Raw genomic sequence first — 24,308 nt, forward strand, 5'->3', positions numbered from 1 at the left:
AGCTGCCGTTCTGTTTTAAACTCGGGCTTTGTTTTCAGTTTAAGAAGAAGACATTTTAACACCCCTCCTCCAGAGACGGCAACCAAGCATCCACATGTTAGGGCTCTTTATTTGTATCCAGGGACAAAACAATGCTCATACAGACCGACATATTGGATTAGATGGGTTTTTTTTTTTTATGAGGGTGTAACAGTGAAAACATATCACACTTTATTGTACAGAATCCAAAGTAAAGGGAGAGTAAAGCTGAAAATACTTTACACTAACGTTAAAACTCGATGTGTGACAGTTAAACGCAGGCACATCGGAGGACAATATGACAAAAAATAGAAAAGTCCTCTGGGAAGACTGAATTTGAGCACAAAACATGAATCAAGTGCAAAAGTCCACACTGATGTGAATAAAAATGTGGCTCTGAAGTTTCAAGCTAAAGCAGAAATACTCAACCATACTCCAGGTATGCTGAAAACCCTTCAGGGATCAAATCTAATCTAAGGGACAAACATACAACCCATAACTGTACAGTGACTTTTTACTATATTGATTATAAAGCAAACAGTTTATTACAGCTAGAATGTAGGATAATCATTGCTACAATAAACTAAGGACAGTTTTAAACAGAAAACCTGCTGAAATTTCAATCACAAAGTCAGTTTGAAGCTCCTACCTTTTAAATACTTTGATTTCTGATAGGAAGACAAAGCTAGCTGTTTCCACTTACCACAGTACTTTCCCACCATCTTATCAACTGCAGCACAAAAAAAGGCTGCTGCCATTTGTTTAGTTTACACTGAGCCTCGCTCACTATCACTGCCCCCTTCAGTGAGGCTACAGTAAGACACTTTCCTTATTCACTCAGCTGTCCCACCTGTGGAATGGATATCCTCAGTAAATGATAAGGTAAAAGAAGTGTATCAATCAGCTTACTTTAAGTCATTTTTTTCTGTTTTTATTAGTCATACATCTGAAAGATGTCTCGGTGTACCCAATTTCCCCAACCTGCTGTTTGACCTGGAGTCAGGCTAACAGATACAGATTGTCAAAGGGGCAACAAGCTTGGTTTTACAACTTGAACGAGCTGAAGTCACTTTATCCACATAAACTCAACACACACCTAAACTTCGGAGTCATTCTGTTTCCTTCGGCTAGGAACTGTGGGAACCGGACGTCTCTTCTTTCTGACAGCCGGCTCCGGCTGGCTGGGTTTTTGTCCTCCTCCAGCAGGGACGGGTGGAGGTACAGGGACGGGACGTCGTTTTTTGACAGAGGGGATGCTGTCGGAGCGTTCACTGAGGATGCCCCTCGCCACGCCCTCCATCTCTGAAAGGGGGATATGCATGGCGTCGGCCATCTCCTTCTTAGTTACGGAGACAAAACCAGGATCTTTGGACAAGGAGGCCAGACCGCCCATTTCAAGGGCCTGAGGGGAAAAAAGCGAGTTGTTATTTTATTCATATTGGAAAAAATTCAACTTGTTTTTTTTTTGTTTTTTTATAAAAGTCAAATTTTAAAATTTCAAAATGTTATGAACATTTCAGGGGACACGTGTCTCAAAATCCATTTGATAGCAACCACAAACTTTAATGTATTTTATTGGGAGCTTATGTTATAAATGAGCATAAACTAGAAAATAATTGGTAAGTAAAAGGAAACTTTTAAATAAAAATGACTAAAAAATTTGGAATTACGTTTGTAATTAGGGGTGGTAGGAGGATTGGTCCAACCCTTACTTATACACATTGTTGTGCAAATAACATAGAAGATCCAACTCTCTTTCCTGCATATTAGACTTTAGGCTTTGGTTCCTAAACATTTTAAAACCAAACCTAAATCGTGACCAAAAATATTGATCCGTTACAGAAGTGGTAAAGATTAAAGTGAATGAGTTTCCCTCATTACCTCCTGGACAAGCTGATCGGCTGCAGTCTTTGAGCTCCGACTCCGACTCTCCATCCACTCAGGCTCATAAGGGAACTGCATAAGACATGTAATCATATATGAAATTTATACTCTGTTCACATCACAAATGTCACAATATCACGTATGAGTTTAGGAAAAAGATACCTGTGTTTTGTTTGTTTTTACTGTGAAGTTCCAGGAGTGTCTTGGGTCTGGAAAATGAAAAAAATGTTGAAATGCCCATTTTTTAGGGTTTACTTGTCATTAGCTATATTTTATCTTTCACATTTATGCAGGCTGTATTTTTCTTTCCAAGTGTTGCAGAGTACAGGGGGGCTGAATACAAAAGCACCTCCTCCTTTCGGGATTTTATAAGGTTTAGGAATCATGTTCCTCCACTTCAAAAGGATGTACTAATTTCTTTTGGTCTGTTATATTTTATTGATGCAATACAATAAAGTGTGCGTTTGCATTGTGACAAAATGGGAAAAAAACTCAGGAGCACAGCGCTGTATGTGAAGGGTGTGCAGACATGTCTCTAGGTGTCTTATGTCCTCTGTCGTACCTGGTTCTTCGTCCTCAGAGGGATTATAGAACTCATCTGGACTGGCTTCTCTGTCAAAGAAAAATCTGAAACATAAACATTAAAACCAATCAGACACAAAAGCTTTTATCACACACATCCAGCCGGATGGGAGTGCGTGTTGCTTGCTACTCACTCTGCGAAGGCGTTGTTGTTTGTGTTGCTTTTTGGTGCTGTTGTGGGGAAAAAGTCTGCGCTGGGCGCCAGGGCAGAGGAGTTGGGGGGAGACTCAGACTGGCTCTCTGAGAACTGGAGGGGCCGCTGATGGGTCATCTGGGAGTTCTGAGCGTCGGTGGCCTCGGCAGAGAAGGATTCGACTCGGTTGCCGAACAGACCATGAGAACGCTGGAGATACCGATCGCAAAAGCAGGTAAAGTGATGAGATGCACAGGTCCCACGGATTTACAGAATGTGAATGCCACAAATATCATAACATCTCAATCAGAAAGATTTCTGGTAACACTTTATTTGAAGGGCTGTGCATAAGACTGACATTACACTGTCAGTGTAGTGTTATGTCATAAACATAACACAACACCTGTCATGAACATAAAGGAGTCTTTGTGAATGTTTACGACTGTTGTCATGAAGTGTCATGACATAAACATGAACAAGCCTTCATGAATGTTGTCATTAAGTGTCTCTCAGTAAATAATGACACTTTCCTTGCAAATATACATTAAAAGTTGCATTAAAAGTACATTAGAACTTAGCATTACTTGGTAACTATACATTGTTATGCAAAGTTGCATTAAAACTTGCATTAAAAGTGTCACTATTTACGAATAACACTTCAAATCAACAGTCATAAATATTCACGAAGACTCCTTCATGTTCATGACAGGTGTTGTGTTATATTTATGATGTAACACTACACTGACAGTGTAATGTCAGTCTTATGCAGCACACCCCTTCAAATGAAGTGTTGCCGATTTCTTAACTTAAGTTGGAAAATGTAAAACAGCAACCAACACACGCAGGCTTACATGTTGGCAATCGCTGTGCTCTGTTGGGAAATGGGTTTCCTACCTGATAAATGGTTTCTTCTGCAGCTTCGTCCATCGCTCTGTCCATTTCTTCCTCATTCTGCAAGTCTCCTGAAATTGCCCTGTGCATCTCTGGAGCTGCTTCTTCCTCTATGCTCCTCAAACCCGCCTAGAAAATTAAGAGAAAGTGGCAAGAAACTGAAAGTAAGATCCTTCCCATGTTTATGAAGATAGAAAGTTAATAAAATCTCTTCAAGCAACCTGAATCTCTGGACCCGAGGCGCTCTTCTTTGATGGACGGTAGCCGTAATACTCCTCCTGGCGTTTCAGAAACTTTCGGAAATGGTCTTGGAGCAGAAATGTTGCGTAGAATTTCCCCACAGTCACCTCGTCATCTGTAGATCACAGGTCTGTCTATGTGAGAAGTTGGGGATTTTTTCGTAAAGCATCTATTTGCGTCCACAGACTAACCTCCTATAGGGGGGATGACCTGGTCCAGCAGTTTCATACTGGTGCGTTTCCAGATTTTCTTTATAATCGCTCTAAGCTCCTCATTGGCCTGCTCAAAGTTTCCTGTAAAAAGTGTTTGAGCAAGAAAACACAGTAACAGGTGATATTTGAAGGAGTGAATTTCTTCTTGTTATAACCTGAACAGGTTGTTGATGTGCCGCACCTTCAGTTTTGATTTTCAGTGCCGTTCTGACCAGAGCAAACAAGGTGGCGTTGAACGTGACGGTGCCATCGCTGTTGAGAGGCATGTTCATCCCAACCAAACGCTGCAGACAGAAGAACGAGAATCAGTTTTGTTCTGTTTTACATTTTTGTTTACAAGAACTCATCGGGGGGGGGATAATTCATTCTGTTTGGAGCTTCCAGTTATGAATTTGAGCAATTCACTTTCCAGAGTAGATTTTTAAACATTTTAATTTGATGCACAGCTTTGACTTTATGTGAAACTCTTTTAATCCACATACATAGGGGTCAAGTTTGCGGGCACCTTATCTCTTCTAAAACCATATTTGATGAGTGATTAGAGTGCAGGTCCGGCTGTGTCAAAGTTTCAACCCAAACCAGTGCCCTGAAAGAAACTTGGATGTTCAAGAACAACCGAACATCAGTTTGAGCCTCCAGTTGCTCAAACATTAGTGTCCATAGTGTAGCAATTTAACATCATTATGCACTGAGAGGGGGCCGACCAAGGAACGCAAGACAAATGTTTTCAGGTGAAATGAGTTATGATCAAATGAGACAGGGAATGACTTGTTTCCTTACTTTGACTACAAATATATTTGGAGAAGTCAAGGAAAGACGTTCAAACTAAGACCACAGTATCAACTGTTGAGCATGGCGGTGGGAGCATCACGATGGCCGATTTGCTACCAGTGGTACTAGTGCATCTGTGCTCATAATAATGAAGACAAAGGTCGGGATTTTCAGCTTCACCTAAAACCTGGATAAAACTAGGTTTTTCAGCAGGATCCCAAAAATAAAATAAATCTGGTTTTGGTGCGGACAAATGAGGCTAATCATAATCAAGACAAATTGCTCAAACCCCTTGTCTACACAAGATGTATTGACTATCCTTAAAAGTTGGTACTGTACTAACAAAAAAGAAGTGGTCAAAACATCCAGGTGTAAATATACTGGAAGATTATTAATAGCTTTCCAACATTTCATCAGATATTAGTAGTGTTTCATATTGATCCTGTGGGGTTGACGCAAAAACAGCAATAAATTCAAAGTTGTGCTCCTAATTCTTGTTTTCACCAATCATTGAGGTTGCATTATGTAACTAACCTCAAATAAAAGGTTAGGCTTAAACTGTAAACTGTTGCATTTAGCACAGGTTTCTGGATGAGTGTACCTTGCACGCAGCGCGATGTGGACAGAACTTGCCGAAGCCAAGAGGAGGCTGGATCCGTCGCAGCAGCGTCACCACATCCAGATGTTTGATTCTCCCTCTTTAGGTAAGAGAGACATTTTATTTCCTACTAATGTATAATTTTTATTTTACATAGATAAATATGAAACGTGAAAGTTTCAATAGTATCCAGACTCACGTGGCCTCGGGGTCGTATTCTGCCCAGATTTTCTTGAACTCGTCCAGATGGTGTGGACCAAGAAGAGACCAATCACGGGTGAGATAGTCAAAGTTGTCCATGATGACAGCAACAAACAGATTGAGGATCTGGATTAGGATGGAAAACAGATAACTGTGTCTACAGCCACTTCTATTTTCACTTTTATATTGTGGTTTTTGCTTAAGTAAGAATGGTTAAAGAAAGGAAGGGCGTTAAAGACGAAGCTGTTTCTGACCAGGAAGGCACAGAGACAGTAGAAGCTGAGGAAGTAAAAGACAGCAAAGTTGGACCCGCAGGTGTTCTCTTCTCCTGGCAGGAAGTCAGATTTGGGGTCACACCTCTTCCCGTACATCGAAGCCATCATGACATCCTGCCAAGCCTCACCAGTCGCACATCTGGATACATAAACACACTTTGAACAGTGAGACATTGGCTCAGGCTTTAAATATCAGAAACACATTTTGGAGAAGGTACTCACCGGAATAACATCAGAACGGCCTGAGGGAATGTCTGGAAGTTGTTGTTGCGGTAGATTTGGGTGCCGTCCACTAAGGCTACCTTTCCAAAGATCTGTAGGTTGTTGCCATGCAAATTAAATTCACATAGTGTTGCCCCCCTGAACCAGATACATAATAACAAAGTTTTGTCTTTAGCAGAATTAACACTGACAGCTGTACCTGCATTCCGATCACAGCATAAATGAAAAAGAGCATCACAATGAGGAGAGCTACATGAGGGAGAGCCTGAAGACAGAAAACAGACGGGTCAGAAACACTGTGGCAAATGGAAATGAAATGATGATAAAATGAGATGATGAGGACTAAACCTGGAAAGACTTGATGAAGGTCCAGAGCAGGTTACGGATGCCCTCCGAACGGTTCAGCAGCTTGACTAAACGCATAACACGGAAGAGTCGGAAGAATGTGATGGAGACCGAGGCGTTTTCAGAAGCCTGTGGACAAGAGAACAGCTGCTTCGTAGAGGAAAACCACAAAAAAGTGGCTTTTAAATGAGGAGATACTGACTTACCGCAATTTCTTCCATAGGATCTGTCTCCTGAAAAGAGGAAGTTGTGCATAAATCAGTCCTCATTTAATACATTTCCTCGCAAAAGTATCTACAACTCTGTAACTTTTTCACACATTGTCCTTTTGTAATCACAAAGTTCAGTGTACTTTTTTGGGGATTTCATCTCTGGTTGTCCTTGTTTAGCCCCAATTCAGAGAGATACCCCTGAAGAAAATCCAGGGCAATTAATTATCTTTAAAAGTTACTTTATTCATAGGAGTCCCCTTGTTTGGAATTAAATAAAAGTAGTAGTACAGCTGTTCTGGGAAGATCTCACAGATTAAAGCATCCCACAAAACCCTGGTCAGCTGAAAAGTTAAAGTAATGATGTCCACCTAAACTAACCAGCTGCTCAAAGACAGCACTAATCAGAGAAGCAGCCAAGAGGCTCATGATAACTCTGGAGGGGCTTCAGAAATCCACAGCTCAGGTGGGGACACTCTATTGATAGATAGAGTTGAAAGAGGGATGACTCAAGTGATACAGGGCAGTTCTGGGAAAAAAAAAGACATGTAACAGACTGTTAAAGATTTGAGACTGAGGTCCACCGTCATCAATCAGCAGGAAAACAACTTAAAATATACAACCAGAGCTACCAGGGGATGGATCAACTCAAACTATATTCCTACATGAGAGTGACCCAGTCAAATACCAGATCTAAATCCAAGCAAAAACCAGTAGCAAGTCTAACAAAATGGTCTCTGCTTAACCTGACTGAGCTTGAACTATATCACAAAAGTTTCTTGATGTGCAAAGCTGCTACAAAATGTGCTTTTACAACATGCTCCACAATTTTTTAATTTTTATTAATGAAAATTGTGTTTCAAATTTGTTTTACTTTGCAATTGTACCCTACTATGTTTTGATGCATCTCATCTAATCTTCCTAAAATACACTTGAGCTTTATGGTTGTAGCAAGACAAATTATGGAAGAGTTCAGTGGTTATGAATATTTTTGCAAGACTACGACATCAATAGCCGACCTGGTAACTGTAGATTCACAACTTTTAAGGAAGGTAACATTGTTAATTCACCAACTTTAATTAATATCATATATTGTAATTTGGTGGATTTAAACTTGTAACCCATGCAAAATGAAACAAATCAATACAATTTGCATCAATAAAATAGCATATTTGTTCTACCAGTCAAGCAGTTATGAGCTCTTAACTTGTTGATGCAAATTGTAAAAACTAACTTGCTGCTGAATATATGAGGCTGAATGAGGTTTGTCTCACATTTACACTTTTACATCAACATACACAACTAAAGCAGCGACTCGTCAGAGTGAAGAGAGAGTGTGAAGGTGAAAGAGAGTTTTAGTTGAGAACGCAGCAGAGTGCTCACACAGCAAGGCTCATGCAGCGGTGCAGATATTTACAGCACAGCCATGAAGACAGTACAGTCCTCCACTGGAGTCCAGGGCGGCCTGTGGAGGATAGACATATGAGGAGTGAGGGGGATGAAGGACAGAGAGAGGAGTGATGGGGCATGTGGATAGAACGATGAAAAGTAACTGGAGAAATTTGCAAAAAAAAAAAAAAAATGGGGGAATTTGTGGCCAGTTTGTGCATCAAACAAGGACAGCACAGTGCAATCATAGTTGGAGGTGCAACAAAAAGACAAAAATTGACACAATTCTGCTGCGGCAAAACATTTAATTAATTCATTTCCTAACTGGAGTTGTGTTCTTTTTAGATGTTCAGAGAACATACACTATGTGTGCAATCTTTATCAAGAGTGAAATGAGTGATAGCAAAAATGATTGTGCTGCTGTGATGGAAGTGAATCAGTACAAAGAAGCTCTAGAAACAAAGCAATGTGATATAGGCAAAACATCAAAAACCTCAGATCAACAAATAAACTCAATCTCTCAAATCAAACTGTAGGCTGAGAACGCCAGGGACTTCAACAATAGCACCTGCAACAACAACCTGAAAAACGTAGAGTTCTTTAAGTTTGCCATGAAATATATGTGCTGGTATGTCTCATATACTCACATCAACTTCACTCAGGATGACGTCAACAACGCTACCGATGACTATTATGAAATCAAAGACGTTCCAGGGATCTCCAAAGTAGCCCTGCAGAGAGATGAATCATACGGATCAGTACTGGAAATCTCTTTATAAGAACAGGACACATTAGAGTACTCACCCTGACTTTGAAGGCCATGAGCTTAAGTATCATCTCCACAGTGAAGAGCACAGTAAAGATCAGGTTCAGAGTGTCTGACAGCTTGGTAACATAATTCGACTGGTTGCAGTGCTGTTTGAATGGGAGGAAAATCACTTAATTTAATTAGAAATTAATTCAAAAGATCAGATTCTGGAAGATGCAAAACGTGTGACAATTCAAACATTTATGACAGTGTGGCAGAAATACACATACAGTAAATCTGATTGACAAAATTTCAAGGCAGCATGAGGAGGACTTTTGTAGCATATCGTCACCTTCCTAAAGTAATCACCTGAGTCATTTTTTTTCTTTTCCAAAAGTAATTTTGGTAAAATAGTCACTACCTCTTTCTTGCTAAAAGATTAATCAGAAAAAAAAAAAAAAAACTTTGGGCAAAAAATTACTTAGGCCATTATTTTAGGGAGGTCACAATATCACACATAGTAGACATTAATTATTGCTGCAGGAGAACAACGAGATTTGGAGTCTGGGTTTCTCTCTCTGCTCTTTGGTCCTCCTCTGCCAAAGAGGATCTATAAAGCCTCCATCTACACTCCTCTGCAAACTGGGGTCAAAGTTCAGACATTTTTTGAGATCCTAACAAGACGCTCTCAGTTGTAAAAACAATATCTTTTTGCCACTGTCCAAAAGTAAAACAAGCAAGAGAGAAAATCCTTCAAGTCACAAAGCATCCAAAACTAGAGGAAATAATTGTCAGAACATGCAACGTCTCAGCCAAAAAAATGAGGAACAAAAACGTAAGTCAATAAAAAGAACAAATCTGAACAAACGCAACAAAGCTACTAAAACATGAGTGCCACAGTTGAAGATTTCAATGCAATACATTGCGTATGTTTAAAGCTTACATTGTCATCAAATCGAGCAAAATCTACAATTTGTAATAATAATATTGAGCAGTATTTTGAATGACATTGTGGGTATTTAAGTTTGGGCAGAACAGAAGTTAATTAAAAACCAAGCTCTGCGATTCTGGGACACAAAGACCATGTGAAACACTCTAACTCACCTGCATCCCTAAGCACAATGTGTTCAGCATAATTAGGAAGAACATGAGGTACTCAAAGTAGCATGAGGTGACGATGTACCACACTCTGTATTGGTACGGGTTTTTTGGGATGTAGCACCGAAGAGGGCGAGCCTTCAGAGCGTACTGCACACACTGACGCTGAGGGGGGACAGGACAGACAGGAAGTGAGTGTCGAAGATTAAATAATCTGTGAGTCCACACCTGAGTTACAGATTACAACCACCAGTTTATATGCATCTTACTTGAATTTTATGTAAAACACCAACACAAAGTGGTGCATAATTGTGATGTGGAAGACAAATGATACATGAATACCAAGATTTTTGACAAAAATTCGAAAAGTGTGCAGTGCATTTGATATTCAGTCCCATTTATTCCGATACCCCTAAAAAAATCCAGTTTAACCAACTGCCTTCAGAAGTCAACCCACCTGTGTGTAATTTATCCAAGTATAAATGTGGAACAAAAAAGTTAAAAAAGAAAGCAAAAGGACAGAAGGAATTTTAAGTTTCCCATTGATAATGAAGGAGATACAGCAAAAGAAGAAGTCCTCTGATAAGATGAGACAAAAAGTAGCTTTTTGTTGAACTTTCAAAATGCTATGTTTTGCAGAATATGCATGTCTATTGTGATGTTCTGTCAGATAAAATTCCAGTACTTATGCAAGGCATTGTCATCTTTCTGACTCTGTAAAACCGGCAAAAAAACCTCAAACCAGCATACCTGGTTTTTGTCGAGCTCGCAGTTCTTGTACTCCTGCTCTCCCTGCTCCTGAAAGGTGACGATGACAAAGCCCACAAAGATGTTCATCATGAAGAAGGCAATGAGAATGATGTAGATAATGAAGAAGATGGACACGTCCACACGGTTGTTATAGACTGGACCCATGTCTTCTTCTGCTGAGTCTATGGCTCTGTAAAGAAGCCTGATAAAAGGAAAAAAAGGAACGGGACAAAGGTAAGAGACAGTCAGTTAATTTAATTCACTGACCAACAAATCACCAAAACAATGACACTGTTTTTTAAATCAAAATATATCCTGAGCTCACTTGGGCCAGCCCTCAAACGTTGAGACGGTGAAAAGAGCCAGCATCCCATTGAGCACGTTGTCAAAGTTAAAGTCACTGTTTATCCACTGTCTTTTCGCCAGAACTGTGTCTTGCAGGGAGTTCTCCATGTGCTTCAAGTAATATCCCCTATGAATGTGAAAAGACAGTGGTAACATTACAGCTCAGATAAATCAAGTCTATGGTAAGTCAGTGTTGTTTGCCTTACTTGCATTCCTCTGCAGTCACTTTGGTCGGGTCTGTGCAGCTGTAGAATTTGCCCTGGAAGGGAAGAGATGAGTAACTAATTTAATCTTCAAGTAGCGAGGCTTTCATATTACTGTAGACCAATTTAGAAATGTGGCCTTCACTGAAGCTTACCAAGTAAGCACTATTTTAAAATAAACTACCTTGAAGAGCTGCACTCCAATGCAGGCAAACATGAAATTCAGCAGCATGGTGACCAGGACAATGTTGCCAATTGTCTTGATGGCCACAAACACACATTGGACCACATGCTGTAAAAAAAGAAGAAGGGGAAAAAACAATAAATCCTGAGAATAACTTAAAATGACAGTAAAATAGTTAATTAACTTTATAGGGAAAATGCTATATGCAGGGTTTGTGTATTGCTTTAAAGAAAATGCTGATTGTTTTCTTGGCAAAATAAAACCCATACCCAACATAACAAACTGTTGCGTGGCTGCTTTTTTGGCAACACAGAAAAGAATAGAGTAAGCATAAACCATAAAGATTCAAAGAAGAAAAGTGGGTTAAGGGTTAGTGAGAGTAAACAAAAGGAAAGAACACATTTTCCCTTATACCCCTCCAAAAAGCTCTCAAAAGTAATTTTGTCCCAGTTTCATGAAAAAAAAATCTTGGCAAAAACACACACACACACACACACACACACACATACACACGCACACGCACACACGCGCACACACACACACACACACACACACACACACACACACACACACACACACACACACACACACACACACACACACACACAAACACACACACACACACACACACACACACACACACACACAAAAAATAGAGGACACAAAACATTACTACAAGCTCTAATGGAATCAGTATCGAGCCAACTGGGGCAACCCTAGGTATTGTTTGTGAGCATAAAGTTGGACGATGTTTTTGCAAAGTTTTTGCTTTTTGTGACGCCTCAGTCATTACTAAACATTTGCTGTAGTAAACCACTCTCTCAAACTTTTTCAACTGCATATTACGTCACAGTTATTAGTAACAGCTGCAACTTTTTCCTGTGCATGAGCGTAAATATTGATTATAAATCGTTTATTTGATTTCCCTTTAAAAGACTACTTATGTGACTTTTTGTGAAAAGACGACGTGTTGAGAAAACTAACTGGAGTTGGATTTTTTAGTAAAATCCTTATGAGTGAACAATAAATTAATTGCATAGAAATTTGTGACTTTTATTTGTGACTTTTAGCTTTTAGCCAACAATGGCATGGCTCACTTGTATTAAATGTTCTGGTGATACATTCATTGGGCAAAAAAAGGAGCGTTGTTGCCTCATACGCATCAGAGAAACACAATTGGTGCAGCTGAATGCTGCAATAATTTAAGTTTTTTTGTCACAAGCAGTGGCAGTCAGTGTAAATGGTTCTAAGATCTCTGGATAGTTTAAGTTGTAAAATTGATGATGTATTTGTTTTCCATCACTCAAGTCCTCTTACTGTTTTATGTTCTCTTGTATTCATCTCATGAAACTTCAGAAAAGTCTTGAATGACTGAGAAAACTACCAAAGGGTGCATGTTGTCTGAGATATTGAAGTTATTTCACTTGCAGTGGAGCATTGTTACCTTTAAGTGTCACTACTTTATTTACCTTTAAACCTTTTGCTCTGTTGATGGCTCTGAGAGGCCTCAGCACCCTCAACACCCTAAGAATCTTCACCACAGAGATGGCGCTGGACCTGCAAATGACACACAAATAAGAACATTCTCACTGGTTTTAGGATTATAAACGGCTGCAAGCAATCACTTAGTTTATCTTCCTAACTGAGTGATTGTTAAATGTAAACTCACTCCATTCCCATAGACAGGAGTGACACTGTGACCACAATCAGATCCAGGATGTTGAACGAGTTACGACAAAAAGAGCCTTCGTGCATGAACGCACCATACACAGTCATCTGCCACAGAGAACAGTGCAGTTACACACAGCAGTGCTGAATCAAATTTGCATTTTTTATGTGTTTATGCTTTAAAAACATATATTGTGCCTTTTTTAGACAATTTTCCTCCTTAAGAATAATTATTGGCTATTATTGTAATCTTTGGATCAATTTCACATTGCATCTGACTGAAATGTAGGATATTGTTATGTTAGCTTTTTTTAATAAGACAGTGGCTCACTTGTGTTATTGATTTCATATGACAGTTTAAATCTTGGATCTACCTTCAGCACAATCTCAATGGTGAAAACAGTTGTGAAGACAATATCAGCGTAGGCTAAGATCTGAGAAAAGGCATAAAGAATAACAGCTGTCAGTCATTCGCCACCTTCATTATCCTGTAACTACGGTCCAGAACTTTGCATTAGGCCTGCATGTCACCTGGTTTCTATAGGATTTTGGATCGATGGGATCTTCAGCTGCCAGCGAGATGGACGAGAGCAGGATGAAGAGGAGGATGAGGTTGGTGAAGGACGAAGCGTTGATGATCTTGTAACACAGCTTACGGAACCTGGATACCAAGTAGAAAATTAAAGATATCGAACTGCAAAATTTAACAGAATGCTACATGAATCTTAGGAGCAGGTTGAATCATCATACTTGTTCTGAGGACCAAATATAAAAAAGGAGCTAGCTTCTGGCAAAGGAACGGCTTCTTCCTTGAGCTGCAGATCGGCCATTGGTCGGGGCCGAGGACTGATTGGGATTTCAGGTTCTTCCTCTTCATCATCACCTACGACATATTTATGTTGCAGCTGAAACTTTAGGAAGTTAATTTTACAGCATTCAAGGCAAAGTGTTAAGTTTGTGAGGCAGGGAAACAAGGTTTTCTAAAAATGTTTTTACACACATCTACATGACGCTCTCTTAAAATAGCTTATAATCTTATGTCAAAACAGACTAAACAAGTTAGTGCTAATGTATAGCAGGTCAGCAAAATGTGCCACATTAAAACTATCAGCAGGAGCAAGATGTGTTAGTTATCCCTGTATTGGAGCAGCACAGTAAGGCTGGATCAGATAGACCATGTACGATTAATGAAATTATTATTTTAATTAAGTGTCAGACCTCTTCTATACATGTAATCAGTATCAGTGGCTAAAAATCTTTACCAGGACCTCCCAAACATTTCACCAGAAAACAGGAAATAGCTGGGGTTGCTAAGCTTACAGTACAACTAAGAGCTGGGATAATAAACATATGTAAATTTCTCCCATCAGCATTCCAGGTTGTATAACAACCAGAAAAATCTTTGAGTCAAAGAGAATCCTCAGCATTTTTTGTTTAACCTGGGAAATCAGCAGGTGGAAATGGATCCTTCACTTCATTGACATTTGACTCAAATTCATCGATTTTGAGCTGAGAAAAAAAAAAGATAAATGTTAACTAAACATATTTGTACTCCCTATTGTGTAATATGACACCAGAGAGAATACAAACTTTGGCTGTAGTGGGCATTCCCTCCATTTTGGCCCTCTGCTCAGCCAGTTTCTTTGCTATCCTCTCCCTCTCCTCATCAGTCTTTTCAGGCATTTTGGACCTACGGGGGAAAATGAAAGGCAAAGTGAATAAACAATAGCAATGTGCAGACACACCGGCAACTCTGTCCCAGTTTCTTCAAACTTTTTAGCTTCCCTTCCACCACAAAGTAATGGGGAAATAAACTTGAGATCCAATTTATTGGATAGAATACCAGCATTTCAATAAGTCAGTATAACACAATGAGAACTTATTGTTGTCATTGTGTGACTTTTGTTGTCACACAATGACAACAAAAGTTTGCTGTTATTCACCTTAGCAGCTTCTTTCTCATCTTCTCTTCTGCCTTTTCCTTCTGAGCCGAAGTCAGACTCTCAGCCTCTGCCAGGTTGTCCACCGCAATGGCCAAGAATACATTGAGGAGGATATCTGGTCGCAACAAGCTCAGGAAGACAAATAAAAAAAACCTTAATTGGTGTAATTTGATGTTTTAAGATGAAGATAATATTTTTGTGTGACATAAAGGATACAGTTTCCACAGACGAAAAGGATAATGAAATAGATGGAAACTAGAATCCCAGGAATCTCAGGCCCTCCATATGCCATTATACCATTGTACATGATGTTGGTCCATTCCTCTCCTGTAAGGATCTAAGAAAAAAAATAATTAAAAAGTAATAAATGTCGTTATGTTGCATTGGAGATGCTTTAAATAATGACATCCTAATGAGCCTTACCTGAAATACACTAATCAAGGCCTGAGGAAAGTTGTCAAAGTTACTGCGCCTGGGACGGTTGTAATCAAAGTTGAACTTCCCTCCAAACACCTGCATTCCCAGGAGTGAGAAGATGACAATAAAGAGGAAGAGAAGGAGGAGCAGAGAAGCAATGGAGCGAACGGAGTTGAGGAGAGAGGCCACCAGGTTACTTAGAGAGGTCCAGTACCTACAAAAGCAGTTTAGAGATGGCAGAGTACGGTTCCAACCTGCAGGGCAATGGCGTTAAAAGAAGATAGACCTACTTTGTGACTTTGAAAATCCTCAGTAGCCGAATACACCTGAGCACGGAGAACCCCAGAGGAGCCACGGCTCCTACAGACAACATGATCATCTCCAGAATGCCGCAGAGCACGACGAAGAAGTCGAAACGGTTAAACAGCGACATGAAGTAGGCTCTGGGTCCCAGAGCGTACATCTTCACCAGCATCTCAAAGACAAACAGCACCAGCAGGATTCGGCTCGCTACATCTGCAGAGATAAAAGAAGAGAGAAAGACTTTAAGACTGAGATGTTTGCAATAAATCTGAAGAAAACACAAAATGAATTACTAACCTTGCAGAGACGTCAGGGAGTCAGGCTGTCGGTGGTACTCTGTGGCTATGGTCAGCGTGTTGAGGAATACGAGGAACATCACAGCCCAATAAAAGCTCTTGGTTTTCACATAAATCAGACACTTCATCCTGAAGAAACGATTCCAGCGAAGGCCCAGCCGGCTAAACATGAAAATAATCCGTCATCATAGCCAAACAGCCATAAAAACACCATGCCAGAGGTGGTACATTTATAAAGTAAGAGACTCACTAATAGTAGATGATACGACTCTTTCCTTCCAAGTCATACAGGCTGTCTGTGTCAGAGTCTCCACTGGTAAGAGGCAGAAGGCCTAAAAAATAGTCACAAGTTTGAGGAGTCTCAAAACAGCAAACTTTTGAGAAAGTTGATTTTCATATGATAAATCAAGGCAAAGCAGCACATCACAATGAAGTGAAGGCTAGTTTTCAGAAATATTTAGAAATTAAAATCTGAAAGGCTTGCCATGGATTATTGCCAAACCTTCAGTGGTATTGGCCTCTTGAGGAGCTGTGCCTGGTTTCCTCCAAACATGAGTTTTCATATTTGTATCAATTAGTCCAGATGTTTGTTTCTCTTAGTCTGAGAGTCGTTCAGCTTCCTTTTGGCAAACTCCTTGGAACCTTCCAGATGCACTGTATGTGTTCATCGGTCCCTTTATGATGCAGTTTCTTTGTTTAACAACCACTAATAGACATCTAAGAGCTTCAAAATACTGATTTGTTTAAACTAATATTAAACTACACTCAGGTGGGCTTAATAGGATTCCAGTAAAGGGAGATAAGTATAATTTTTGTGTTTTCAGTCTCCGTTTGTAAAAAATGTCGAAAAAATAGACATCATTACTTCTTTTCAGTGATAGACTACTTTTTGTTATATTTTACTAAGAGCTTATATATCTACACAAGCTCCCTGTAAAATACATTAAACCCTGGTTGTACTTAACTAAATTTGGAAAGCGTCAAGAGACATATTCTGAAAGGCACTCTCTGTGGTTCAGAGAGCTCACCTTTGCCTTCTCTGTCAGCATCAAGGACTTCAGCATGAGTGATCCACTCCATGTAGCCATGGAGGTCTTCATCCAGCTGCTGACGCTCCCTCAACTTCTGATACTCTCCTCGTGACCTGGCCTTCTCTCGCTCTTTGGTAAACTCTCTGGGTAGTAAAGGGGTAAAGAAAGTGTTAATTTATCCGATGAAGCAGTACAAGCACAAGTGTGAGTAGAAATAACACAACAGCTGCCTTACCCACTAAGAACACCCAGGACAAGATTAAGCACAAAGAAGGAGCCCAGCAAGATGAGAGGAACGAAATAGAGCCAGGGCCATTCGTTTCCGATAGCATCATTCACCTGAGAGACAACTCAAGACTGTCAGTCAACATAGACAGGTCACAACTCGTTTAACGTGCAAAGTCATGAATGCTGCTGTAGGTTACTGACCCAGTAAAGGACTTTGGTCCATCCCTCCATGGTGATGCACTGGTAAACTGTCAGCATTGCGAAGCCAATATTATCGAAGTGAGTGATGCCGTTGTTGGGACCTTCCCAGTTAGGCCTGCACTCTGAACTATTGATCGTGCAGCGGCGTCCGTTTCCAGCCTGAGCACACGGAGCAGGCAGCTCACCTTCTGCTGTTGCATAGATGTCTGTGGATGAAAGAAAGAGGCATCAGTATGGGACGCTGATGTCGGACTTGTGGGTAATGTGGTTAAATGTGTCCTTCGTTGAATACTTGTGCCAGTGTAGTAACAGGTCTTATGCATTTTGCATTTGAACAACTCCAGTCCCATAATGGCGTAGATGGTGACCAGTAAGAACACCAGCAGGGCAATGTGCAGCAGAGGCAGCATGGCTTTGAGGATGGAGTTCATCACCACCTGAAGGCCTGAGAGTGAAAGTATAACCAAACAAGAGATCAGTGAAGTGTCCGGAAACAGAGCCAACATTTATTACCAGTACTCCAAAGTAAAACTGGGCAATATATTTGTTTGCACTCATCATCATAATATCAGTATTTACAATGTTGCAATTGCAAATTATTGCTTGTATGTAGAGCTGCACAGTGGTACAGTTGGTAGCACTGTTGCCTTGCAGCAAGAAGGTCCTGGGTTCGATTCCCGGTCCGAGGTCTTTCTGTACAGAGTTTGCATGTAAAATCCATACTCTCCAGGTACTCCGGCTTCCTCCCACAGTCCCATAAAACACGACTGTCAGGTTAATTGGTCTCTCTAAATTCTCCCTAGGTGTGAGTGTGTGAGTGTGCATGGTTGTTTGTTCTGTCTGTCTCTGTGTTGCCCTGCAACAGACTGGCGACCTGTCCAGGGTGAACCCCGCGTCTCGCCCAGAATGTTAGCTGGAGATAGGCACCAGCACCCTTCCTGACCCCACTAGGGACAAAGGTGTTAGAAAATGGATGGATGGATGGATGCTTGTATGTAAAGTTTGGATAATTCAAGAGCCACATATTCATGCTCTGCATTTTGGTAATATATCCAGCTGCATGGATAAATTCTAGGATGGTACGATAAGGACAACACACAAAATGGTCAAGAATCGTTTTCGCAAAAGTATTCCAACTTCTTGTTTGACTGATATTGTGATTCAAAAACATAGACGTCCAGAATCAGCTGATAGAACATGTCTTTGTACTGTCTGGGACTTAATGTCTGCTGCAGCTCCACTGAGACACACGACTGCAATTTGCACAGCCAATTTTCTCATAGCCGCAACTCAATGTCAAGTGTGCAGCTAGCAAAGCTGCATAGAAAGTTGTGCATGATATGTTGTTGATCTCACAAATATGTTTCACAGTGAAAGAGAGACGTTTGGCTGCTACTGTGTATTGTGTGTCTATGTCATTTGAGCTGCTCTGCAATCTGCTTGGATTCCCTAAGCTGTCTAGGGAGAGCTGTGCTGCAAACAAATGAAACACTAATCCTGTATACTTGTTCCAATGTGGTGGCACTGGCACAAGTATTCAGTAGCTTTTAAATAGGTTAAAGTAGCAAGACTTTTTAAAGAAAGTGCTAATTTTATTTAATAGGAGAACAACGTTTGTTGTAGCGTTTGTCTGCACACAATTAACTTGAACCACATTGAAAGTATCGACTGAATTATCTAAATGAGTGATAAAGAGGAACCAGGTTAGTCAAGCACTTCTGCAAATCTCTCTCTCAAGAGTGTCAGATATTTAATTGAAACTACATATTTACATCCATTGTCTATAAAAACAATGTGCAGACACTGAACTGCCAGAATAATGAGAGGGGCACTTTCTAAAAAAACTCCTTTCAAATTTAGAAGCATCCATATATTTTATTTTTTAAGTTAGAATTCAGGACATTTTTCCTCAAGCTTCTTGCAATAGTTTCCAAGAACTTGGGCCCATTCCTGAATCAGGTTTGTAAGTCTCTTTGTTCACACACACCTTTCCAGCTCTGCTCCGTGAATAAGCAAAACTGGCCTGCATCTTCACAAGATTTTTCTGTATTTCTTCTTAGATAACTAAATTTTCCACCAAAACACACTGATGTTTGAGACATAAAACCATCTCCTTCAACAACAGCATGACGGCTGGGCATTCATTTGTTTGTTGATATTTTTAGTTAACCTGACAAAAAACTTAAAAAGTTAAAACATCATCATTTGGGCGTTCCAAAATAATTTAAAGGCCTATCAAGTGTGCGCAAACTTATGAATTTGAAGAAAAAAATTACAAGCTTCTCTAATATTATCTCAGAAATGTTGGGAATAATAATGATTTTGCAAATCCTCGCTGAACAAAAACAGGAAACAGTGAAAATGGGCCGTGTTTTTATACATTGTAAACATCCAGTTTCCACGGGCTCTTACTAGGTACTCCTGAAACAAGTCGAAGGGGCCGCAGTACTCTGAACGCTCTCAGAGCCTTCATGTCAAACCCCCCACCCTTTTCCTTCTCCACTCCTGCAATCATATTTATGGTATCCAAGCAAAAGGTGAAGAGTCTGCAGGAGAAGATAACAAAAACTATAAACATTTAAAACATCAAGTCTGTTATATTAGAACAAAATAAGCATCACAAAGAAAGAATTCAGAGAACAAATAATTGTATCTTTAACTTACTGCGTAAAAGTAAGGGGAAAGGCTCTTTGGTAAAAGACATATCTAGCTGCTGCACAGAGCTCGTCTTACCCCATGAAAACGATGACAAAGTCCAATATGTTCCAACAGTTCCTTAAATAGGCCCCTTCATGGAACACCAGCCCATACGCTATGATCTTCATGAAGCACTCGAACGTGAAGATGATAAGGAAGATGTACTCCAGACTTTCCTGCAATAAGACAAACAAATCAGACAAATTGAAACAGTCTAGTTATCACATAAAATTCTCTTAATAGAACATAAATAATATATTAAAGACTCGGAACTTAAAACCTAAAAAAGACTTGTATTTGTTGTTATGTCTTAAGGTTTTATCTGAGTTTTTCACTAAAATAATATTCTGTGTTTCTTAGCCTGTACACACATTTAACCGTGGACTGATGTAAACCGAAGGCAGGAGGGGATTTATGACATCTAACAGAGCAGCTTGGTTTTCCTCAAGTATCATGACTTCATAAAAAAGCAAATCAGGCATTATAAATCAAGGATTTATTTGACTTGTGGTGTAAATCCCCCATGGTTTGTTGTTACATTCAGTCAGATTCAGGCGTCAGCACCGAGCTGCGACTCGGCAGAAACAAAACATTTAGTAACATTCTTGTGCCGAATTCCTAAACGTCACACATTTCTAAACGTGGTCAGCTGAACGTCTGCGTTTGTTTCAGTGCTGCGACTTTTTAGTGTTTCTGTGTTGGGTTACGTGAGAAAACATTTCTGGACTCGATCTCACTCGACCTACTTCTGACAGCAGCAGGGGGGTGAATCATATCTTCTTATTTTTCTCCCGTCTAAAGAATGACAGTGAGGAGTAGGAAAGCTGTGACAGGAGGCAGGTCACAGCAATTCAGGCAAACAAACAGGATTGGACTAAAAATAGGTAAAATGATTGTATGTCAACAAGACTGACGTGTTTATGAAGAATGTATTCATTTCATGTAGGAAGGCAGGTGTCAGGTGCCTTCTACTTCATATAAGCACAATGCAAGTCTCAAAGACGGAGTCCAGAAAAAACTGCTTAAAAAAAGAATTCTAAGAAAAATTTAAACATATTCAACATATATGTTCAATTTGCACAGGGGGAACATGCAAACACCATGCTGAAAGACCCCAGGCCTGGAATTGTACCCAAGATCTTCTTGCTGCAAGACAACAGTGCTACCGACTGAAACACTATGGAGCTTTGTAAATCCATTTTAAAAATTGTTTTCAAATAGAGATGTTGCTTTAAAATAATCCATCAAGACATTCTTTTTATCATTTACAATTTCTGTGCATCCTTTGCACTTTCAATCATTCTGTAATTTTTTTTTAGAATGCTTCAACTTTGTAACCTCTGTTTAGTTAGTATGACCCACAGCCTCACCACAGTAAAAAAACACTCATCTGTGGAGCTAAAATAAATTTTTTTATATAAATATGTAAAACTTTTTTACATATTTGTTAAAACTGTCACTATGTCATAACAGCATAACATGAGATAATCTGTGAAAAAAATGAGCTCATCTGCCTCTATCCTGTGGTCCTATTGCCATTTGCAGAAATACACCACTTAGTCAGAAACAACCAATCACAGTCAGAAGGAAATTCTTTTTGCTGTCAATCATACTTGTGTACATGCTGCTCAATGTGCTAATGGCAGAGAAACAACTCCATTAAAATTTCCATTACAGGAAAAAATGTTTATTTGCCGTCATCTAACTAGCCTGCGCCTTCACTGCAGGTTCCACTGTGGGGAAGTAGGAGTTGCCTAGGAGAAAGCCAGGGGACGAGTTTGAGCACCGTGTTCCTGAGTGTGATTGACAGTGCTAAGACAATTGTCAATCACAGAGGTGGGCACAGAGGAGCTCAATATTTTCACAGATTATCTGTCTCAAACTATACTCTATAGTCGTGAGAGTATACTGTTTTTTATACAGTAAAAACCAGTAAAAATTGTTTAAAAAAAATTAAGTTATGTAATGTTAAAGACTGAAAAGCAGTCTTTTGGTCTAGGCTGCATTGAAAATATGCACACTTTATAAACTGTCAAAATATGTGTAGTTTCTGTTCATCATATTTATTGGTATGCTTTTGCACTGACTGCTTCACAAGCCAGTGATCAGAACTACAAATAATAAGATCGTGCAAGGATGAACAAAGAGCACTTTTGTTCATTGACCCTGGACAAACGCAGATGGGACGCCAAATAAAGAACTGAGTTGTATCTGGTAGCGTGGCTCTCATACCAAAAAGCAGCTGAAGCCCTTAGTCATTTAGCATCATACTGTCCAGCAAATCAACACACATCTATAGCAATCTGCTTCATCAGGCAGCAAAGTCATTGACTTGGCAGAAACACAGGTTCAAGTATAACTAAAACGCTGACAAATGTTCATGGCTTGTTCCTCGTTTAAAGGTTCTTTGTTCTGCTTACCAAGTTCTCGTTGGTGTTGTTGCTGTCTTCTTCAGGCATGGGCAGGAACACAGCCAGAGCCACACAGTTGGCAAAGATGGTTAACAGGATGATGATTTCAAAGGTTCTGGGTGAGGAAGACTCAGGATCATAACAATGCATGAGTTTAAAGATAACTTTCGTTATGTGTGAGTAATGGTCTGTTTTTTTGTGATACATCTGTATAGTGTTACAAAGCATTTCAAACAGATGAGATGCAGTGATCTCTGGCCTTAAATCCGCTCTGGCAGAGCTGTTGGGAGTGAATGTAATCCTGTCTGGTGTGATGCTTCATTCTCATCCATAGGGGGCTCTACGACAAAATTCCCCTGCCTGGTCAGCATCATGTCTTTCTGTGATGTGGAGGAACAGCTGCAGAGCCCAAGAATATGACAGACCATTTAAACCGGGGCCTGTTCGTCAGGGAAAAAATGTTTACAGTCAGACTGTAAGACGTTTATATCTACACAAGTCAATGTATATAAAAGCTAAATGCTTTGTTCTTATTAATTTGCCCCTTTTATAGAATCTGTCCTGTTGCATTACACTCAACAGTAAACAGCCGACCATAAACAAGGCATGTAAAAAGTTGATTTTATAATATTCCTATAATATTCACAATCTTATGAACTACAGTCATGTTCAACAAACCAGAATATGCGCTAAAATGGCTTTCGCCTGTCAGATTAAAAGTATCTTTTGAAAATAGCTTTTAAACAAGTATTTAACATACTTATAATTAAACCCACATTTCTGTTAAAAGGTGTGTTTTTAATGATCTGATGTGATATTCTAATCTTAGATTTTTTTTTCTGGTGTAAAATAAATATTTTCTGACATATAACCAGTGCTACAATCACATAAACAATGATATTTTGCTGTTATTCTGAATAAGAATGTATAAAATCAAAGCTGAATAATGAAAGCAGCCTGCGTTTGGTTCCCAAATCTCGCCAGACGTCCTGTATTTCAGTCATTTTTCCACATAAACCAGCAGAATTGAAGGCATTCAGCTAATTAATTAGGAAGCTGATTGCTTTTATGTGCCAGATGGGGACAGATTGGGATGAACTGGCTCCAACAGAAAATCAGAGGCTTACAAATATTGAACCACAGTCGTTACAGAAGTCTTCATAATGTCGTGATCACCGGATTACAGATTTAAAAGTAACTTGATTCAATTCCCTGGTGGAAATGTGACGTGATAACTGTATAACCTAATGAATGTGTTAAGGGCTTTATATTTCAGTCTACAAAGGATACTTCCACTCCACAATGTTGATGCAGGCCTTTCGGAAAGGGTTTTTGAGGGAGAAGAGGAAGAGGGTCCTGGCAGGTCGAGGGTTTCCACCTGTGGCCTGAAGCCGCTTCAGCTTCTCTCTCTGCTTCTTCTTCAGTTCCTCCTCGTTCATGATGACCGGCTTGGCCGCATCCGCGTTGGTCGCCATCTTGACGCCTTCACCGTACACAACCTTTCCACAAAATCCACTAAAATAAAATCAGGGGTTGATGTAAAATCCCAAACTCTGGCTCAGTGCAGATCTTCCTCAGTGAAGGCCTCCAGAGTAGCCTTTCATGTGCGCGGGTTCCCCCCCGCCGCTGCCGCCCTCTTCTCTCCCCTCTAACTTCGTCTCAGAGCCACGGACTTCTCCTCCAAGCCAAGGGCCCTGGACAGAAAAAGCTCACCGCTGTGGAGAAAAATAAAAGAGGCCCAGAGTGGCTGGAGGAGCAGGTGGCCCTGCAGCATGTTTAAATTTAGACCGTAAAGCACTGGCAGGCCATGCTTGG

General features: G+C 40.0%; 1 protein-coding gene across 1 annotated transcript; it reads right to left on the reverse strand.

Annotated features, from left to right (window-relative positions):
• Window positions 1-89: 89 nt before the first annotated feature.
• Window positions 90-24,230, reverse strand: cacna1s (calcium voltage-gated channel subunit alpha1 S). Its single transcript, XM_005801419.2, has 45 exons — window positions 23,784-24,230; window positions 22,503-22,608; window positions 20,119-20,258; window positions 19,798-19,931; window positions 17,678-17,830; window positions 17,386-17,591; window positions 17,192-17,295; window positions 16,954-17,099; window positions 16,176-16,257; window positions 15,927-16,087; window positions 15,617-15,842; window positions 15,333-15,540; window positions 15,126-15,246; window positions 14,910-15,024; window positions 14,557-14,656; window positions 14,406-14,475; window positions 13,717-13,849; window positions 13,498-13,627; window positions 13,341-13,400; window positions 12,968-13,074; window positions 12,768-12,855; window positions 11,299-11,406; window positions 11,118-11,170; window positions 10,892-11,038; window positions 10,567-10,768; window positions 9,823-9,981; window positions 8,775-8,885; window positions 8,618-8,701; window positions 7,999-8,046; window positions 6,579-6,605; window positions 6,376-6,501; window positions 6,227-6,292; window positions 6,028-6,119; window positions 5,785-5,944; window positions 5,529-5,656; window positions 5,333-5,429; window positions 4,142-4,244; window positions 3,940-4,041; window positions 3,730-3,863; window positions 3,512-3,637; window positions 2,619-2,827; window positions 2,465-2,529; window positions 2,065-2,111; window positions 1,900-1,974; window positions 90-1,420 (listed from the first exon to the last, which is right to left on the reverse strand). The coding sequence occupies exons 1-45, from the start codon at window positions 23,966-23,968 to the stop codon at window positions 1,115-1,117; spliced, it is 5,550 nt and encodes a 1,849-aa protein (XP_005801476.2). The 5' UTR covers window positions 23,969-24,230; the 3' UTR covers window positions 90-1,114.
• Window positions 24,231-24,308: the final 78 nt, after the last annotated feature.

This window comes from Xiphophorus maculatus, chromosome 1, assembly GCF_002775205.1.
Source record: "Xiphophorus maculatus strain JP 163 A chromosome 1, X_maculatus-5.0-male, whole genome shotgun sequence".
NCBI classification, from domain to species: Eukaryota; Metazoa; Chordata; class Actinopteri; order Cyprinodontiformes; family Poeciliidae; genus Xiphophorus; species Xiphophorus maculatus.

What these genes read in the sequence shown, in the direction of transcription:
- cacna1s (XM_005801419.2), bottom strand. Translation starts at nt 23,968, where the DNA reads ATGGCGACCAACGCGGATGCGGCCAAGCCGGTCATCATGAACGAGGAG. An exon ending in CCTTGATTAGTGTATTTCAG is followed by an intron (nt 15,247 to 15,332) that starts GTAAGGCTCATT and finishes TTTTTTTCTTAG; the next exon opens with ATCCTTACAGGAGAGGAATG. An exon ending in CAAAATCCTATAGAAACCAG is followed by an intron (nt 13,401 to 13,497) that starts GTGACATGCAGG and finishes GCCTTTTCTCAG; the next exon opens with ATCTTAGCCTACGCTGATAT.